Below are 18,888 nucleotides of genomic sequence, written 5' to 3' on the forward strand. Positions count from 1 at the left end.
TTGGCCATGTTAGTAGTTGGATTCTTACTGATTGTATGGGGTGGACAGGTGTCTTTATGCAGCTAACGACCTCAAACAGGTGCATCTAATTTAGGATAATAAATGGAGTGGAGGTGGACATTTTGAAGGCAGACTAACAGGTCTTTGAGAGTCAGAATTCTAGCTGATAGACAGGTGTTCAAATACTTATTTGCAGCTGTATCATACAAATAAATAGTTAAAAAATCATACATTGTGATTACTGGATTTTTTTTTTTAAGATTATGTCTCTCACAGTGGACATGCACCTACGATGACAATTTCAGACCCCTCCATGATTTCTAAGTGGGAGAACTTGCAAAATAGCAGGGTGTTCAAATACTTATTTTCCTCACTGTATATACATGCTTACCTGCGTGGTCTGTCTCAGAGTGTGTTGTGTGTTGGTGTGCTCGGCGGTGTGTGTGTTCACTTGGAGCTGCAGTGCGTGCAGCTGCTTGGTCTGTTCCTGGATGAGCGTCTGAGCTTCCTGTTCCCTGCTCAGAGCCTGACGCAGCTCCACACACACACTGCTGAACCGCTCCGCAGGGACCTGCACACGCACACAGAGAGTCAGTCAGGCGTGTGTGTTCATCAGTAAAGGACAGTAAAGGTGTGTGTGTGTTGAGCCGCACCGTCCTGCAGGTCTCGGCTCTCTCCTGTCGCAGTCCTCTCTTCAGATTGGTCACCTCCAGCCTCAGGCTCCGCCTCTCCACCTCGGCCGAGTGCAGCCGTTGGCTGAAGAGCAGGAAGTGCTGCTGGAGAGCGGACACCAGGGCCTGACGGGAGGAGACACACAGAGGTCAAAGGTCACATGATGTAGCTGAACCAACTGACAAATAGCAGTTTGAACCTGCAGCTTGTACAAATACTATTACTGCATGTACTGCTGGTCCACACACAGTGACAGAGTCACATAAAAGCATATTATATATGTGTGTGTGTGTGTGTGTGTGTGTGTGTGTGTGTGTGTGTGTTGAGGGACCTTCATGTGGGGCTGTGGTGGACTCCGTCTGCTCAGGCTGAGTCCCAGCTGGCCGCTCAGCGTGTCCACTCTGCAAGGAGACATACTGGACGCCGCGTCTGATTGGTCAAGAAGGTGATCCAGGAGGCGGGACAAGCCAGAACGAGCTGCTGACATCACATCAGGAGGGGAGGAGCCTAGAGAGTAAAAAAGACTTCCGTGATGACCCTGAACAGACGGTTTAGAAAGATGGGAAACAAACCTATTGATAAACCCCTCCAAGTTAGCAGATCACACATGGGCCAAGTCACATATATGGTGTGTGTGTGTGTGTGTGTGTGTGTGTGTGTGTGTGTGTGTGTGTTTACCAGTGTGTGCCAGAGCTCTCTGCAGGTCGGCCACGGACGACAGAATGGTGGAGGCCAGACATTTAGAGAGGAGCCAGCGGGCACACGCACCTTCATGACCTTCATCGCCATCTTTATCTAAAATACAAATTCAAAAGAAATAAGCAGATAGGAGATCAACCCGGTAATTATTTTACATGATGGTTGTTTTAAACCAAATGATGATGTCATTTTCCAAACAAACGGCAGCGTTCTTTAGGACTTCACTGATTACGGTCTCATCACATTCTGTATACTGATGAGCATCATGTCCACAGGAATTAAATCATCAGGGTGAAACTCTCATACAGTCATGGCCCATGGAATAAATGTTAAAACTTTGTTTGGACACAAAACAAAGGTTTAGTCTGGTTTAGTCTCCACCAGCTGCTGAGGGAAACATCTGGTTCTTTAGCTGCTAAACGCTCCACTATGCAACTATGGAGGAGCAGCAAATTGGGTCGTGACGAGACACTTAGCTCACAAGATGAGACAAGACACGAGACTGAGATGAGATTAACACTGGTTTTCACTGGTGAATTATATGAAAGTTTTGAGCATTAAAACGCTTTATTTCCTGCATCGATTTATGGTAGAAATGTTTTTTATTTATATAACAGGGAAACAGAAAATTCAGGTAACTGTTTACAATATAAAACTCTAACAGAATCTAATGCTGTGCAGCTCTCAGGTTAAGCAGTTTTGTTTCTCTGGCATGTGATGAGGATGACGACCTCACAGGCTACAAACTGTTTACAGACAACTGATCGAGAACAGACAAACATGTTATAACAATAATTAACATCGTTGTTTTTGACGTTTTATAAACTAAGTCAGATGAATAGAGAAATAATCTGCAGACTCCCAATCATCCCCCACTCCAGTTTCAAATTAATTAAACATATGTAGCGAGGAGAAGTGACTGCCTACCTGTGCTCGGTAAGCCTTCACCCTTCTGTGTTGCCGTAGCCGACTCTCCACAGACACACACAGCCGGAACGCCGCCTCCTCTCTCCAGCCGAAACAACACTGTCGTCTGTTTGGCCAGTGCACGCCACCTCCTCACCGCCAACACCACACACACACTCCTCCTCCACCGCCTCACTGCCCTCCTCCTACTCCTTTTTGCCTCTTCCTCCTCCTCATCCTCCTCACCTCCCAGAGCTCTGGCCAGCGTCCTCACCTCCTCCTCCAGCACCTCCCTCTCTGCCAGTCGCCTGCAGAGGAGTGTTTTCTGTTTGGAGAGTGTTTGCAGACAGAGGCGAGTGTGTTTCAGCGCCCCGGCCAGCAGGGCGCAGGCCGACAGGAAGGAGGCCGCCTCCCTGCGGCTTCGAGAGAGGAGGCCCTGGAGCCGGGAGAGGTCAGAGGTCAGCGAGGAGCAGCGGAGCTCCAGAGAGGAGGCGTGATCTCGGAGGGAGTCGCACTGAGAGCGACACGCCTGAGAGACAGAGGAAGAGATCATGTGAGCCTGCTGTGAGTCTGCAAAGAAGAGGCTGAAGCAGAAACAAATTAAAACAAAGACAGAGTGTGTTTGTTAAAGAGGAAACGGCGGAGAACTGGGAGGAGACTATGAAACAAAAGAACAAAGCCAAAGTAGCTGAATTCATCCCAAACTGCTCCAGAATCTGATTTTACCGCCTTGCAGGTCTAGTTCAATATTTGTGATTGGATTTCGTAGTCCTAGTTGACTTCTCTCCTTTAGTTCTTGTATCATACAGCTTGAGCCTTTGACTTCTGTTTACACAGCTGTTCATCTTCTCAACCAGGAGTTTCTTGCATCTCCTACTGCAGGAAGATAATTCCAGCATATGTGCTTAGTCTCCAATAAATAGAGAGATACTTTTCTTTTTACCGAGGGAAAATCACGAATTACCGGAGCAGAAATGATGAACAGAAAATGAACTATTTTTATAATCAATTCATTGCTTGAATCTTTTTTAGTAAAAACTTCTAGGCCTGAACACACGTTTGTTGAAGACATTTTTAACGATTCTGACATTTCATGAATCAAATTAGTTGAGGAAATAATTGGCAGATTAACTGCCCATGTAAATAACTGTTACTCGCAGCCATAAAAATACCTCCTCATTTGCAGAATCAGAATTTGATAAGAACCAGAATCAACATTTAGAACAACCACCAACCGTCTGTATCAACGCTTGTGTGTGGCACATTCATCCCTTTTCTAAATACCGTTGCTTTATTTCTGTATATGTTGCCCTACTTGTGTAGAACAGTTGCTGTAAAGTGAATCTCTCCTCTTGGGGACAATAAAGTTGGAGGTGAAGTGATGATTTTAGCATCTGTCATCTCATCACTTCACGGGGAAGTTGACCAAAGGGACAGTCGACTGAAACAAAACTTCCTCCTTCATCTTCACAAGTATCCAAACCTCCTCATCTCTTCCTGCTGATTCAGCTCTGAGCGTCTCTGTCGCTGGAGGGATCGACGACTGACTGCAGATCAGCTTTATAAGGAATAAAAACACCTGAGGGGTGTGTGTGTGTGTGTGTGTGTGTGTGCGCTACCTGCAGCTCGTTCTGCAGCTGTGTCACAGTGTGTACGTGTTGGCTGCTCCACGCCTCTTCCCTCCTCCTCACGCTCTCCTCCAGACGAGACAACACACACTCCTGACTGCGCTGCAGCTCGCGCACACACGCACTCTTCTTCTCACACACACTCTGCAGGTGGGCGATCTACAGAGAGAGACACAGAGCAGGGACAGGTGAACACGTGACAGTTAAACCGCTTTCACGTCACATCGTTTAAAAACGTAACTAAGAGAAATAATGCTCACATCAGCCTCCGACTGATTCAGCGCTGAGATAACTTTCTGCTCTTAAAACTTTACCACTAGTGGGGGGAAAAGCTAATCTGCTATCAGCTGGTCTCACAACCTGCAGTTTTTACTTTTACTGCGAGATTGCACCACGCAAAATAGATTTATTTCTATAACTTGGTATTTATCCACCAGTCTAGAGTATATTATTTTTGTATATAACATTTGCTTTATGTGAGCAGCATAGCAGGAACTAAAATTTCATCTCATTATATAACCCTGTGTCATAAAATGAGAAATAAAACTACCTTATACCTTAAACTACTGCTGAAAATCTGTAGAGAAGTAGTCCCTATGAATTCTGTCACCATGTGACCACATGTTTACACGCTAACGGCAAAGTTTAGAGTTTGAAATTACATTAGAAATAAATAAATGCTTTTGACAATATTTTCACCATCTTTAAGGAAGATGTTATAATTCAAGGTGACACGCTGCTCACGTTGTTGTTGGCCTTCCGGAGGTCAGAAGTCAGCTGGTCAACCTGTTCGTTGATGACGTCACAAAGCTCCTTCCAGGAGAAATTACCCAGGATGCTCTGGGGCTCATTGAGGAGGACGCAGCCGGCCAGCAGGCGCTGGTAGAGACAGTAGAGGAAGGACAGACGGGTCTAACACACACACACACACACACACACACACACACACACACACACACACACACACAGGCCCAGTGTGATGTAGTTTTACAGGATTTACTCAGCATCATGAACTGTTTAATTAAATGTTTCCAACATAATGACATCACGCTGCTCTGTAGCACACAGGGAGGACATGAGGGACATAAAGAAAAGAGTCAAGAAATGGAGGACGGGAATCTAGACAGAGCGTTCTCGACAGTCTGTTCAGTCACTGCCACATGAATAAACAAGACGCAGCAAGAACACAAAACCTCCTGCAGATGACGTCTGTTAGTGTAACAGCTCAGCACTAGTTTATCTACAGTACAGTAGATGTTTAATATTATAATAATAAACCTGCATGTTTTTATCAAGCACAGACTATCTCTTTACTGTGATCTGCACCATCAAAGTTTTTCAGCCTAGTTAAGAGCCAAATATCAAGAACTACCAGCAAACATGCAACATGGTTCTGTTTTTTCCTATCTGCTTATAGGTGAACGCGTTCTCACGGGTTCGTACGGCCACGTGGTCATTACGTTTGGGCTGCATGTGGTTGAGTGTTCCCTTCCCAAAATGCCTCTCTGTCAGGTGAAGATAATGACACAGAGAAAATACTCATAGATAATTTAAGCAATAGTTCACGACAGGTCGTGGTATCTCCGCTTCGCGTCGGGCCGAACGACGACTCTCTGCGATATAATATATCACGGCCTGAAGTGAGCTATTACTTTTTTTTTTTTACTTTCAAAAAAAAGTAGGCTAACAGATGCACTACAATCTGACTTTATTTCAACACCAGACATTTCTTTATGAATATAAAAAGTCCCACCAGGCTGCCGGTAGGCTACATAGCGCATGACGGTTGCTAAGCAACATACATCAAAGGTTAGAATTATTAGAACTATTTATTTATATCTATTTACACATTGGTTTGTTGTGCAGCCACTAAAAAAAACAAACAAACAAAACTGCACTAAAAAAAAAAAAAAAAAAAAAAAAAATTTATATGCTTGCTACTGTGTGCCAGAGGCCAGCAGTGCGTAAAATAATAACACTTTAATGTTTTACCTATCAGCAAGGGCGGAATTGCTTCTTTTGCAATTGCAATAGTCTTTTGCACAGGCTATTGAAACTTAAACTTTGTTGCAATATCGCAGACATCTGGGGCAAGTAGTGGACTGCTGAGTGTGTGTGTGTGCGCGTTTTTGTGTGTGTGAGAGAGGGAAATGTTGAATCACGTAATAAGCAATGATTTCTCTCTCACTCTTGTTATTAATTTATTTATTTATCTCCGCCGGTAATCTGTATCAGATCGCATTTTAATACCAGGTGTAAATGTGGCGTGAGACCCCCACGAAGCTCAGATTATAACTCGATCCCTGTTCGTAGCAGAGTGATACGGATCTGTGCAAAGGAATTTGACGTTATACCCGTTGTGTACGCTCATTATATCACTACTATGAACTAATCAGATTGCTTGATTTGAGCTACCCGTTTTATATTATTCCTTAGAATATGATCTTAAATAACCTGCCATCACAAAGTCACTGCGCGCTTTCCTTCATTCTGATGTCATCTCGGTCTTCAGTAATCTGACTTTACGTGTTTTGTTTTGTACTAAAACTTATGTTGTTGCGTTTCATTGTTGTTTTAGTGGCTGATAACACTGACACACATTTACAGTGATCAGTGTGTATGGTACCTGAATATTAAATAAATAAGTAAATATTCAGGAGGTTACTAGAGGTTCACCACACCAGCCTCCTTAGAATTTATGTACAATTCATAAATATATTTTGACCCACCAATAAATAAATACATAGAATAAAGGGACCTAAATGGGACAGCTGGAAATGAGAATGAGAGCTGAATAATAAGCGTATAATCACCTGTGACTCTTTCTGGTAGTGCTCAGTTATCTTCTGGACTTCTGCTATCTTCTCCTCCCTCTCTCTCTCCCTCTCCTCCCTCTTTGTCTCCCTCTCTCTCTCCCTCTCCTCCCTCTGTGTCTCCCTCTCTCTTTCCCTCTCCTCCCTCTCTTTCTCCAGCTCGGCCCGCAGACCTCGGCTCTGCGTCGACCAATCAGAGCTCTCCTGGCGAAGGCGCGTCACCTCCTCCCCCAGTTTGATCGCCGCCTGCTGCGACTCCTGGAGAGGGCAGACGGAGACAGAGTGAGACGGGTCGTTCTAAAAGCTTCTTCTTTCCCGGGCTGGTCTGGGATCAGACGTTTACCTCGACCTGCTGGCTCTGCTCTGAGGTCAGCTGACGGAGAGTCTGGTTCTCCTCTTGCAGCCTCTCCGATGCAAACAGCAGATCCTGGACCTGCCAGGAGAAAGCACAGCAGGAAGTAACAGAAATACAGAAGAGACACACAGCGAGCAGAGTCTGTGTTTGTCTGTGTGTACCTGTTTGTCAGTCTTTTCCAGTGTGTGTCGGTAGGTGCTAAGTGTCGTCTTCAGCAGCTGCAGGACTTCAGCAGACTGACTCCGGTTCTCATGATCCTTTGCTCCAGGACTAGTGCCTACACACACACACACACACACACACACACACACCTTGTGTTATTTACCTTCTGATAGCGCTGCAGTTGTTTGCAGCAGGTGTGTGCGGTGTGTTCACCTGGGGTGCTGTGTTGCTGGAGTGTTTCTCTGATCTGATCCACACAGTTCACAAAGGCTTCCTCTGCGCCCGACTGCCTCTGAGCCGCCTAACCACAGAAGAAGAAATAAGGATTAAAGGGTCAGTTCACTCAAATCACAAACGTTATTCCCACTCAGGGTGTGTGTGTTACCTTCTCCAGCAGTGTGTGTGTGTCGGCGTGCCGCCTCTTCTCCTCCTCCAGCCTTTCTGAGAGGTCAGAGCTCGTTTTCTTCTCAGTTTCCAAGGCAACACTCAGGTCAGACTTGCACTGATCGTACTCCTTCTGCAACCTGCACACACACACACACACACACACAATAGTTGTCACACCCCTAACCAACTGTAACCTGAAACACACATATTAATATTAGCACACATAAATTAATACATGACACGTGAACTGAAACAACTACAAATGTGTATAATATGTACAAAAACATTTTAATATGGAATATTACATATTTCTACTATATTAAATAATTAAATTAAAACAAATTATATGAAACAAACTAAATACTTTAATGAAAAAGTTGTCAAGTAAAACTTTTTATATTTATATATCAAATATATTTAAATTGTTATTTAAATTTCACTACAGAAACACAATAGGACCTCAAATCTAATTCAGAGACAATGATAAATAATATATGTGCTACGTGATCTGCTAATGGTTTAATATTAAAAAGAATAACGTAATTTACAATATTGTGACAGAGAAATTTAGTATTAACTTATAAATATTGAAAGACCATAACATGCTCCAAAAAGGAATAGTTTGGTCCAAACAGTAGGAAGAAACAAACTGTGACGTTGTTGTTTGTGATCTCAACGTTTGTCTTTCACATTGGTGAACATTTCAAAAAGACTAAAACACATTATTAAAAAATGGTCAAAAGAAAAGGTTGTGGATCACGCTCACCGCTGCAGAGCGCGCTCAGTGCCGTCACCCCTCTCTCTCTCCAGGCTGTAGGCCCTCTCCACCTCTCTGAACTGAGCTCTCAGCAGCTCCAGACTGCACTGCGCCTCCTGCTGGCCGGACCGCTCCGACGCCAGCGCCGCCTCCAAGTCCCGCACACGCAGCTGCCGGGTCATCCGATCACACAGAGAATGTATATTAGCTACGGTTCATTAACACATTCTGTATAACTTCTTTTAGTAACGCTTTACAAGTTCAGTACTTGGAAATAAGTGCTTAAAATAGAGCCGACGCTCTGACACAGCTGGTCTTATTCTCTATTATTTAATGTCAACAAATCTCATGTGCATGTCTGACTTCCTGCCTGCGGCTACAGGCCCACTGGTTTCTACTGAAAATGTAAAGCTTTAAAAACACCTCACAAATATATAGTTAAATAGTGGACGGCTGTGGCTCAGGAGATAGAGCGGGTTGGCTGTTAATCGGAAGGTCGGCGGTTCAATCCCTGGCTCCCCTGGTTGCGTGTCGAAGTGTCCTTGTCCCCTGGTGGCTGTTCCGCCAGTGTATGAATGTGTGTGAATGTTAGTTTCCGTTTGAGCACTTGGTGTGCTATACAAGTACAGAGCATTTTACATTTACATAGTGATTTCCTAAAAGAGTACTGTACTGTACTTTTATACTTTTCATACACTCAGAATCAAATAGCCCATTTGTTGGGGACCATTTTCAGCGGTGGATGAACCCACATGTGGCGCTCTGTCTGGGGCAGCAGGACGGTGAATGTGGGACTGAGTCAGAATAAATATACAGTGTGAGAGTTCATGGTGATGAGGACACAACAGTGAGGCTCACTGATGGGTTTTAATGGTTTCTGGAACTGTCAGTAGATACGTTCACTGCTGGTTTAAGTCCAAACATGAGATTTAATGACGAGACGAAGAACAGAGACTTAGAAGAAGCATTTAGAAACTGTGTGTCACCTGGATGATCTCAGAGTTGAACTTGGACTCCAGGTGAGCCGCTCGCTCCGCCTCGACGCTCGACTCCAGAGACTTCACCCTCTGATCTGACAGCTGGAGAGAAAGAAAATAAATGTCTTCACCTCCATCTCCTCCTCTTCAGCTTCCTTATCTCTCTCTCTCCACCCTCCCTCCTCCTCACCTCCCGGTCTCTCCTGCTCCTCTCCTCTCTCTCCGTCAGGTACTTCAGTTCGTTGGCTTGTCGTCTGTTCACCTCGGCCTCCTTCTCTCTCTCCTGCTGCACCTCCGCCATCCTCCTCTCAGACTCCTGCAGGGCCTCCTCGTGATCCTAAAGGACAAACCTTTAGTTTAGACCCAGATTCACTTCTTCCTCCAAAGTTAAATTAAAAACAACATGTGAATTAAACCGAGCTCACTCCTAATCCTAAATGTGTGTGTGTGTTACCTGCAGCAGTTGGTGCAGCCGCTGGTTTTCCGAGCTGAAGCTCTGAATCAGTCTGTCGCGCTCCTCCACCTCCTGCTGCAAAGCATGCTGATCCTCCTCCCTGGCCTGTCGGGTGATGTCCAGAGCTTTCTGCAGCTCCTGAACGGTCTGCTGGAGCTCAGCTGCTCGCTCTGACACACACACGACAGAGTCTTACTATCATTTCTACTGGTACTCTTATTGACACCGTTACCCACCGCAGTACTTGGAGGGTGTGTTTGATTCGTGTACCTGTTAGTGTGCGTTTGTCTCTGCTGAGCTCGGAGGCCCGGTCAGCGTCTCTCCGGCTCACAGTCAGCTGGTACTGAAGCTCCACCCGCTGCGCTTCTCCTCGCTCCACTGAGGACCTCAGCCGGGTCAGCTCAGCCTGCAGCCTGCAGAGCTGAGGAAGGAAAACACTAATAACACATCGATGCAGCAACCAATTATGACTTAACACGTCTACTCTGTCTGATCCGGTCTCCATGCATCAGTATAACAAACAAACTGTGTGTCCCACTTACAGAGTTTGTCCACCAGAGGGCACTGACAAGTTGGTCTGTAAAATGTCTTGCTCACTACAGAGCTTGCTCACATTTTTTTATAAAAGGATACTTGTCAGAAAATGTTCTTCAGGCCTTTGCAGCTGCTTGTGGTGGCAGCGTTCAGCACGGTTTGCACTCCACAGGGGACAAATTAAAGGAACAGTTTGGCCTTTGGGGGGGATACCTCCTGGCGAACGTTAGTTGGGAAGATCGATCCTTCTCTCTTGTCTGTGCAGTGAATATGAAGTTACAGCCATCAGCTGGTTAGCTTAGCTTAGCATAAAGACTGGAAACAGGGGGAAAAGTTAGCCTGGCTCTGTCTGAATGGAAAACACCCCACTTACCAGCACCTCCGAAGCTCACTGATTAATTTGTTACCTCTCCTTTGCTTATTTTGCATTAAAAAAAAAATTAATTGCAAAACAACAAATCACATAGTCATAAATAATGTAAGGTCCAGCTCTCTGTGTCTCACCTCCTGGTTGTGGCTGCTCGTCAGCCCCAGTTTCTCTTTCTCCAGCTGATGGACTCTCCACCTCAGCCTCTCCGACTGCTCGCCCTCTTCACCTCCTTCGGACGCCGCCCTCCTGCTTCTCGCCTCCCTCTCCCTCCTCCTCCCTCCATCTCCTCGGCTCCGGTCCCTCTCTGCTGCTCTGTCTCGCTCCTCATCTTCCTCTCCTTCCCTTTCGGCTCTTCTCCCTCGCTCTCCTGCCTGATTCTCTTTTTGTTGCCTGATGGCAGGGATCTCTTTCAACCTGAAAAGGCACACGTGTGTGTTTTTTTAACTCAACAGCTGAGTTTCAAAACATAACCAGTGAGCTGGACGGATATTTTGTGGGCATATGTTGAAGTAGGACACGTCAGAAAAGACGTAAATACTTAACTAAACAGGATCTTCACCAACAGATATCGGATGAAAACTTATAATATTTCAGAATGTGTACATCCACATAATCCTTCAGATTACATGACATTGTGCACATTAAACATACTTAAATTGTATTTATTTATAGTATATGTTGCAGTAGCACTTTCAGCAGTTAAAGTAGTAACAGCATAGATATTTACCGTAAGTTGGAAAGGTTTTAGGCAGGTGTTTTGAAGGCAAAGGGTGGTCACATCAAATATGTATTTGATTTAGATTTATCTTCTGTCCCCTCTCTTTGTTAATGATAAATATCTCTATATTTGAAAGCATTTTCCCCCCTTGCCAAAAACCTCTGCGCATATCATCACTGGCCAGAAAAGAGTTTCTGTGTAGCTGGATTCTTTTTTATTCCCCACCTTGCTGTCTCCTCCTCGGAGCTCCTGGCAGAGTGGACCGCGGCCCTCGGTTTGGTCCCCCGCGCCTCTGCTCGGCCCTGCCCGCTCTCCCCCCGCCTGCTCCGGCTGCGCTGTCCCCTCCGCTCCGCTGCTTCGGTCTGCATGGCTCCGCTTCTGTGTTTACTTTAACAACTCTGAAAATGTATTTCAAATTCACATTATTCCGGATATGCGGCGATTTAACCAAACAACAAATAATAAAATGTGTTATTTTCTTAGCTAACGTCACATCTAAAATTAAAACCTTTACCCGATTTAACAAGTTAATTATTCTGTATTTCGTGTGACTGCTGACAAACAGCAGAGACCCTGGAGGTTGTTTTGGTACCAGGGGAAGCTGGTTGTTGCCTTGCCAGCGGACGCACTCAACCTAAAGCGAAAATCGATCCCCATTTAAAAATCTATCTAGTAAATACTCACCTTAATATCGCCCCAGTTACACTTTTCACAACAAGACGTAAGACCATTTACGAATCAATCGGATCAATTTTACAATTCGGCTCCAGTCAACAATACAAAAAACCGCTGATTTACGCATAATTTCAAAGATTCACGATCTTTACTGTACAGTTCTGGGCGGTGGGCGGCGGCATTTAACAACTGTCTCAACAATTTATAGCTGACATTAAACTAATATTGCGTGCTGCTTGGTAGATCTACTATATGCCGAATTCCCCAGAAAGCTGTAACTATTCGCTGGACGTTCAAATAGTTGTATAACATATCTACACTTTGGTCAGTCAACAAGACAAAATTAAATTCTCACATTTCGTGAATGGAATTATGTTCGTATACGAGCATCCAGCCTGAACAAAGACCCGTTTCACGGTTAAAACTCTACATTAATATCTTCATTCGCTCTAAACCAAACTTAACCATTACGAGAGGGTCTAAGCCATCTACTTACATGACAACATTAATAAGAAAGTTTGTAAACAGCTTGTAGTGAACTTTTATAAACACTTACAGCGAAACGAACCCAAGTGCCGTTTGAATCTGACGCCATCTTTGGCGTCCATATGTCATTTCCGCATTAACTTCGGATTGGTTGGCTATCTGGCCAATGGTGTTAAGGCATATTAATTTCAACGTGGGTTGTTCTGTGGATTGAAAAGAAATTAGATTTTATTTAGGAAAAAAAATATTTAAAAAAATGTCAAATGCACCTTGTCCAATTTTCTTTTGCAATTTTTTATTTTTTCTATTCTATCATCATTTAAAATCATTGACTCATTCATACATTTTCTGTGTGTGGCATTGTTGTACAGTCCTGCACTGTATATTCACAGTAAAGCTGTAATAATAGTGATGATTATTATGATTCTTTTTTATTTATTTTAATTTAATCTTTTTATTGTAACTCTTAGAGCTAGAATCTCTTTTGCAAGGGAGGCCAAGATGGCAGCACAGTTAAAATACATTACAAGAAGAAACAGAACAATTAAAATAAAATACAATACAGTACAGAAGAATAATAATATCGATACGTAACACTGTAAATTGTAAATTTAAGTTATTAAATAAGCGAGGGATTTGGATATTGGAACAGGGTGGATAATTGTTTTGCAGCGTGACTTAAAGGTTGTTTCTCTTTGTATATATAATATTATTTTGTGAGGACTAATTTTACTTAATTTCCAATGTATTTATTTATTTACTTATTGCCTTTGTATTATTGTGACATTAGTTTATTCCTTTAAAAGTAAACAAAATGTCTTCTAAATCTTTCTTAGGCAAAAGTGCAAAAGCATTTGCATCAAAATATAACCAAAAATAAAAGTACTTGTTTTTCATTTCAGAATAATATTTATTTTCAGAATCAGAATCAAAAAGATGTTTATTTTCAAGTAGTATTTTACACATACAAGGAATTGCTAGACATAAACATAGAGTAGACATAAAAAAATGTATATATGGAATAAACAGATGTGCAAGTTATAATATTTTTTTAGAACTATGTGTAAAAGAAAAACAAAACAATGTGGCAGTTATTTACATGTGCATTACTGCAGATTTGTGTTGTGCAAACGTATTACAGAGGGAGAGGACATGTGAAATATGGCAGTTAGTGCAGTGATATACCAAAAAGTTTACATCAAATTTACATGTGCAAATATTTACAGTTATTTACATTAACAATTTTCACTTGATTATAATTATTTGCTCATTAATGGGTATGCTTCAGTAATGTTACACATGTAAAGGACGAACTACTTTCTATACTGTGGAGTAGCTTGATCCATAATAATACATTATTGTATATTAGTTTATTTTTCACATTAATAATTTGAATCTGAAAAGTAACAAGTAAATAAGTGTAGTGGAGTAAAAAGTAGGATAAAGTCAAAAACATGGAAGTACTCAATTTAAATACAAATAAATGTACTTTGTTTATTTCGTCACTGTTACTGAAAGAGGGGGTTGGAAGAAAGACCAATACTACACCTCCCTAACTTTGCAGCGCGACTTAAAGGTTGTTTCTGTTTGTATATATAATGCTATTATTTTGTGAGTAATTTCACTACATTTTCAACAAATGTATTTATTTACTATTTGCATTTGTATTATTACTACATTAGTTTATTCCTTTAAAAGTAAAAAATCATGTCTTCCAAATCTTACTTAAGCAAAAGTGCTGAAGTATTAGTTTCAAAATATTACCAAAAATTAAAAGTACTCATTTTGAAAAATAGCCTATTTATTATTGACTCATTACTGAACGAGCTAATTTCAGCTATTTTACTGTGGAGTAGCTTAATCTATAATAATACATTATTATATTTATTATTATATATATATGTTGATTTATATTTTGCATTAATAATTTGAATCTGGACAATAACAAATAAACATGTAGTGGAGTAAAAAGTACAATATTTCCCCCTGAAATGTAGTAGAAGTATAAAGTCAAACATATGGAAATACTCTAAGTTAAGTACAAGTACCTCAAATTGTACTTACAGTACTAAATGTTTATGTATAAATACAGTAGAGGGCAGTATGACCTGTTTCTCTCGTTCAGATATACCTTCATGGTTGATCCCACATCCCAATGTTGACCTATATTTTATGGAAACAAGCAAAAGAAATATGTCAGAAATATGTCAGAGGCTGTAGTGAAGGAGATAAAAGCCCGGAGGTGTCAAATATGGGGAGGCCAACTTCAAATATTTAGTGATGGGTCAAAGGATCCTGAGAGCGGTAAAGTGGCTTTAGGTGTAAGCATACCAGAAATAGGTTATAAAAAAAGGTGTAGAGATCCAGATCATATGTCGGTCTTCACAGCAGAGTTGGTGGCAGTGCTATGGGCATTAAAGTGGGTCGAAGATAATAAACAGGAGGATTCAGTTATATGTAGCGACTCAGCAGCAACTCTGATTACAGTTAAAGATACTAAAATGAAGTCCAGACTCGATTTACTTGTGGAAATTATGCAGGTGTTGTATCCAGACTGAAGTTTGGGCACTGTGGGCTGGCTCTGATCTGCAAACACCCTGACGGAAAATGCGAATGTGGAGACAAGGAAACAGTGAAGCATGTATTAGTACGTTGTAGAAAATACTCTCGTCAAAGAAGGAAATTGTTTTGAGACCTGGGAGCAATTGGAGGAACTATATTTAGCATACATACTCTACTTAATTTGGAAAGTTGGAACAAAATGAAGAAACTGATCGAGTACCTACATAAAACTGGTTTATAGGAAAGGATCTCAGCAATTAGCTTTAAGATGTGAATAACGAACAGAGGAGGGCAGCAATACGCCACAGATGCGTCTAGTCAGCCGGAAACAAGAAGAAGAAGAAGACCCTGTTTCTCCGGTAACGCTGCCGTTATTCACCGTAGAAGAAGAAAGGACGCAAACAACATGGCAGCGTCCACAGAACACGTTGAAACCGCATCCACAGATCCAGATCCTCCAGAAATCACCAGAGACCCAGAAACCTCAGACTCGGAACAGACAGGCCAGGACCCAGACCCGGATGATGACGAAGACGAGGACGAAGGCGAGCCGCCCGGGCCGAAGATCCGAGACACCCCGGAGGACATCCGACTGGAGGCGATCGCCAACACGGTGGCGCTCCACCCGAGCAGGGACATCCTGGTGTGCGGGGACGTGGACGGGGACGTGTACGCCTACTCCTACTCGTGCACGGAGGGGGAGAACCGGGAGCTGTGGTCGTCCGGACACCACATGAAGTCGTGCCGCCAGGTGCGCTTCTCCGCGGACGGACTGAAGCTCTACAGCGTCTCCCGGGACAAGGCCGTCCACATGCTGGACGCGGAGCGGGGACAGCTGGTCACGAGGATCCGCGGGGCGCACGGGGCCCCCATCAACAGTCTGCTGCTGGTGGATGAAAACATCCTGGCGACAGGAGACGACGGGGGCACCCTCAAGGTCCGGGACAAGTGTAGACAAGCTGTTTTTATAAGATGTGTTGTCCAGACAAAACGTCCAGCTGGTCCAATGTCGTCTTTTCATGACAAAACTTGATCCATGCTGGTCTTACTGGTCCAAGTTGGTATTTTGATTGTCTGAACTGGTTTCCCAAAACAGGTCCAAGCATGTCTCTAAAGGGCTAGTTGGTCTTTTGGTGGTCTAATGTGGTCTTTAATTGATCTTAGCTGGTCTTTACATGGACCAAGCTGATGTTTTAATGGTCAAAGCCGCTGTGTAAATGGTCTAACCATGTCTCACAATGGTCTCAATGTCTAGTCTTCCACTGGTCCAAGCTGATGTTGTGATGGATTTTAAAGGTGTTTTAATGGTCAAAGCTGCTGTAACCATGTCTTACCATCTTCCAATGATCCAAGCCGATGTTTTTGATGTTCCCAGCTTGTTTTTTCATGATGTAAGATGGTCTTCGTTGGTACAACAGACCTTGTGATGGTCTAAGCTGGTCTTTTTTATGGGCCAAGCTATTTAATATTTTGGTTTTGTAATAGCGTAAGAGGGTCTTTTATGGTCCAAAGTAGATCTTTTGTTTTAACTGTATTAAAGAGACTAAGGTGGTCTTTAAATAGTCTAAGCATATCTCCCGTGGTCCAAACTGGTGGTATTTTAATTCGACAAACTCCAGTTTTGTCGAATGGTGACAGTGATGAAATCTTAATGATACGATCATATCTGTTCCACTATAATTAGTCCAGGTCTAACTTTGCTGGTTGATGATTGAGATCGTCTGTGATGGTCATGATTCAAATTTGGCTCGCAGTGATTTCTTTTTATAGAAGAAGCTAATTTTCCGTCCCCAAGCTCTAACTTTATTGATGTTTCTTTTTGAAGGTGTGGGACATGAGGAAGGGGACGGCCATCATGGATATGAAACACCACGAGGATTACATCAGTGACATCACTGTGGACCAGGCCAAGAGGATCCTACTCACTGCCAGGTAAAGTTGTGATTATTAGGTCATCAGGGAGTTTTTGCATCTTTTTGCCACACACCCACCTGTCACTCAAAGCGTCCCTCCCTTAATTGACCCTTCGCTAAGCCACGCCCCCCTTAGATACTGTCGCTAAGTCCGACAAACTGTCGGACCTGTCGTATTATCACAGTAGACTGGAGAAATATTGTCTAATTTTAGAAAAATAGTGATCTCAGAAAGAAGCAGTTGAAGGTCGTTTTTAGGCTGTTAAACGCTAAAGCCTACCGATCACAGAGTAACAGTGAAGCACCGTATTATTAGTGACTATTGAGAAAGAGGACAACGATATTAAGGATCAACACTGTTCCTGTACAGCTGGGTAACGATGGGTCTCTGTTCACTATTACAATCATTAAAAAGCAGAACAGTAGGGCTTTATAACGTAGCATTAGCCAACTAACATTACATTAGGAGCAATACACAGCCAACATTTTTCTGGATTTGTTTTAGGTTTTGGAGAGAGAATAAATCGTGCTTCTCCTTTCAACTTCTCTGGGTAGCGACTGTAACTATTACAAGTGACCCAGAAACAGCGTTTAACCATATCTTGGGGGGGGGAAAGCTAGAAAACGAAGTATTTTACAGTATTTTACGAGTCAATGGAGCGCAGCCATGAATGTTAGAGCGAGTTTCTGCTGTAAAGGTTGGCATTTTAACATGAAGGTCTGTGGGGATTGATTTGCTTTTGAATGCAGCCTCATTCGATGAATTGCAGCTTATGGCACTTCTGTGTTGGCATAAATTGCATACTTAAAATTATGGCTGGCCGTCAGTTTTTTAGATTGACTTCTTTTCTCTGAAGAAGCCAGCTGTTATTAATTCATTTCAGTATGCGTAAAACCTTCAGAGGTGCTAAGCTTTGTTAAAATTCTTAATCCATCCAGAAAAGATTTAGGTAGGTAAAATGTTGAAACCTCACCCGCTTCTTGATGCTTTAAAGGGCGATTCAACATTTGAGATTTCAGTTTCAACCACCAAATGTCAAACCTTTTCTTGGAAGAAACAGTTTGGTGATTAAATGTCTTTTTCTGGTGTAGCTTGTGAATGTAATGCCAACCAACGCTTTGCACATCAGAAAGTCCTTGTAATTGGTCTACATTAATCCAAGCTCTAATTTCATTTAATATAATCTGAAACAGTGGTGATGGTACCATGGGCGTCTTCAACATCAAGAGGCGGAGGTTCGACCTGCTGTCGGAGTACCAGAGCGGCGATCTGACCTCGGTGGTGCTGATGAAGCGGGGCAGGAAGGTGGTTTGCGGCTCCAGCGAGGGGACCATCTACATCTTCAACTGGAACGGCTTTGGAGCCACCAGCGATCGCTTCGCCATCAAGGCCGAGTCTGTGGAGTGCATCGTCCCCATCACCGACAACATCATGTGCACGGCCTCCATGGACGGGTACATTCGGTGAGTTGGGTTACCATTGCGATCGCTGGCTGTTTTCTAAAAGCATTGATTTAAAGAGGTGGTATTATGCTCATTTTCAGGTTCAAAATCTTAATTAGGGGTTTTACCAGAACAGGTTTACATGGTTTAATTTTCAAAAAACACCATATTTTTCTCATACTGCACATTGCTGCAGCTCCTCTTTTCACCCTGTGTGTTGTACACTCCGCTCTTGAGCTACAGAGTGATGCATCTTACTTGTACAAAATCTTTGTTGGGAGTTGCACATGCGCAGTTCCCAGGTAAGGACTACTAGCCAATCAGAAGCAGAGAAGGGCGGGTCGTAAGAAACAAGGTAGTGTGATCCAAATCAAAGC

General features: G+C 42.9%; 2 protein-coding genes across 3 annotated transcripts in view; one reads left to right on the top strand and one right to left on the bottom strand.

Annotated features, from left to right (window-relative positions):
- Positions 1-12,755, bottom strand: part of LOC123980569 (coiled-coil domain-containing protein 171-like) — a 17,939-nt gene extending 5,184 nt beyond the window's left edge. The window contains exons 1-21 of one of the 2 annotated variants that reach the window (XM_046065013.1): positions 12,664-12,754; positions 11,658-11,830; positions 10,849-11,128; positions 10,081-10,231; positions 9,811-9,980; positions 9,547-9,693; positions 9,366-9,458; positions 8,389-8,549; positions 7,621-7,759; positions 7,449-7,536; positions 7,235-7,350; positions 7,062-7,151; positions 6,827-6,976; positions 6,719-6,793; positions 4,650-4,817; positions 3,897-4,064; positions 2,299-2,806; positions 1,351-1,467; positions 1,004-1,179; positions 654-797; positions 392-571 (exon numbers count right to left, since the gene is read on the bottom strand). In XM_046065013.1, the coding sequence (XP_045920969.1) occupies positions 392-571; positions 654-797; positions 1,004-1,179; positions 1,351-1,467; positions 2,299-2,806; positions 3,897-4,064; positions 4,650-4,817; positions 6,719-6,793; positions 6,827-6,976; positions 7,062-7,151; positions 7,235-7,350; positions 7,449-7,536; positions 7,621-7,759; positions 8,389-8,549; positions 9,366-9,458; positions 9,547-9,693; positions 9,811-9,980; positions 10,081-10,231; positions 10,849-11,128; positions 11,658-11,800 (3,264 nt within the window). In that variant the 5' untranslated portion in view covers positions 11,801-11,830; positions 12,664-12,754. Of the gene's footprint in view, positions 1-391; positions 572-653; positions 798-1,003; positions 1,180-1,350; positions 1,468-2,298; positions 2,807-3,896; positions 4,065-4,649; positions 4,818-6,718; positions 6,977-7,061; positions 7,152-7,234; positions 7,351-7,448; positions 7,537-7,620; positions 7,760-8,388; positions 8,550-9,365; positions 9,459-9,546; positions 9,694-9,810; positions 9,981-10,080; positions 10,232-10,848; positions 11,129-11,657; positions 11,831-12,663 lie in introns of both variants that reach the window. The other variant, XM_046065012.1, reaches the window with a different exon arrangement.
- A 2,210-nt stretch (positions 12,756-14,965) lies between these two features.
- The window catches only part of wdr55 (WD repeat domain 55), a 51,203-nt gene continuing 47,280 nt past the window's right edge, over positions 14,966-18,888 (top strand). The window contains exons 1-4 of the mRNA XM_046064029.1: positions 14,966-15,012; positions 15,441-16,092; positions 16,981-17,087; positions 18,263-18,532. Coding sequence (XP_045919985.1) covers positions 14,966-15,012; positions 15,441-16,092; positions 16,981-17,087; positions 18,263-18,532 — 1,076 coding nt within the window. The remainder of the gene's footprint in view (positions 15,013-15,440; positions 16,093-16,980; positions 17,088-18,262; positions 18,533-18,888) is intronic.

This window comes from Micropterus dolomieu, linkage group LG12 (assembly GCF_021292245.1).
Source record: "Micropterus dolomieu isolate WLL.071019.BEF.003 ecotype Adirondacks linkage group LG12, ASM2129224v1, whole genome shotgun sequence".
NCBI classification, from domain to species: Eukaryota; Metazoa; Chordata; class Actinopteri; order Centrarchiformes; family Centrarchidae; genus Micropterus; species Micropterus dolomieu.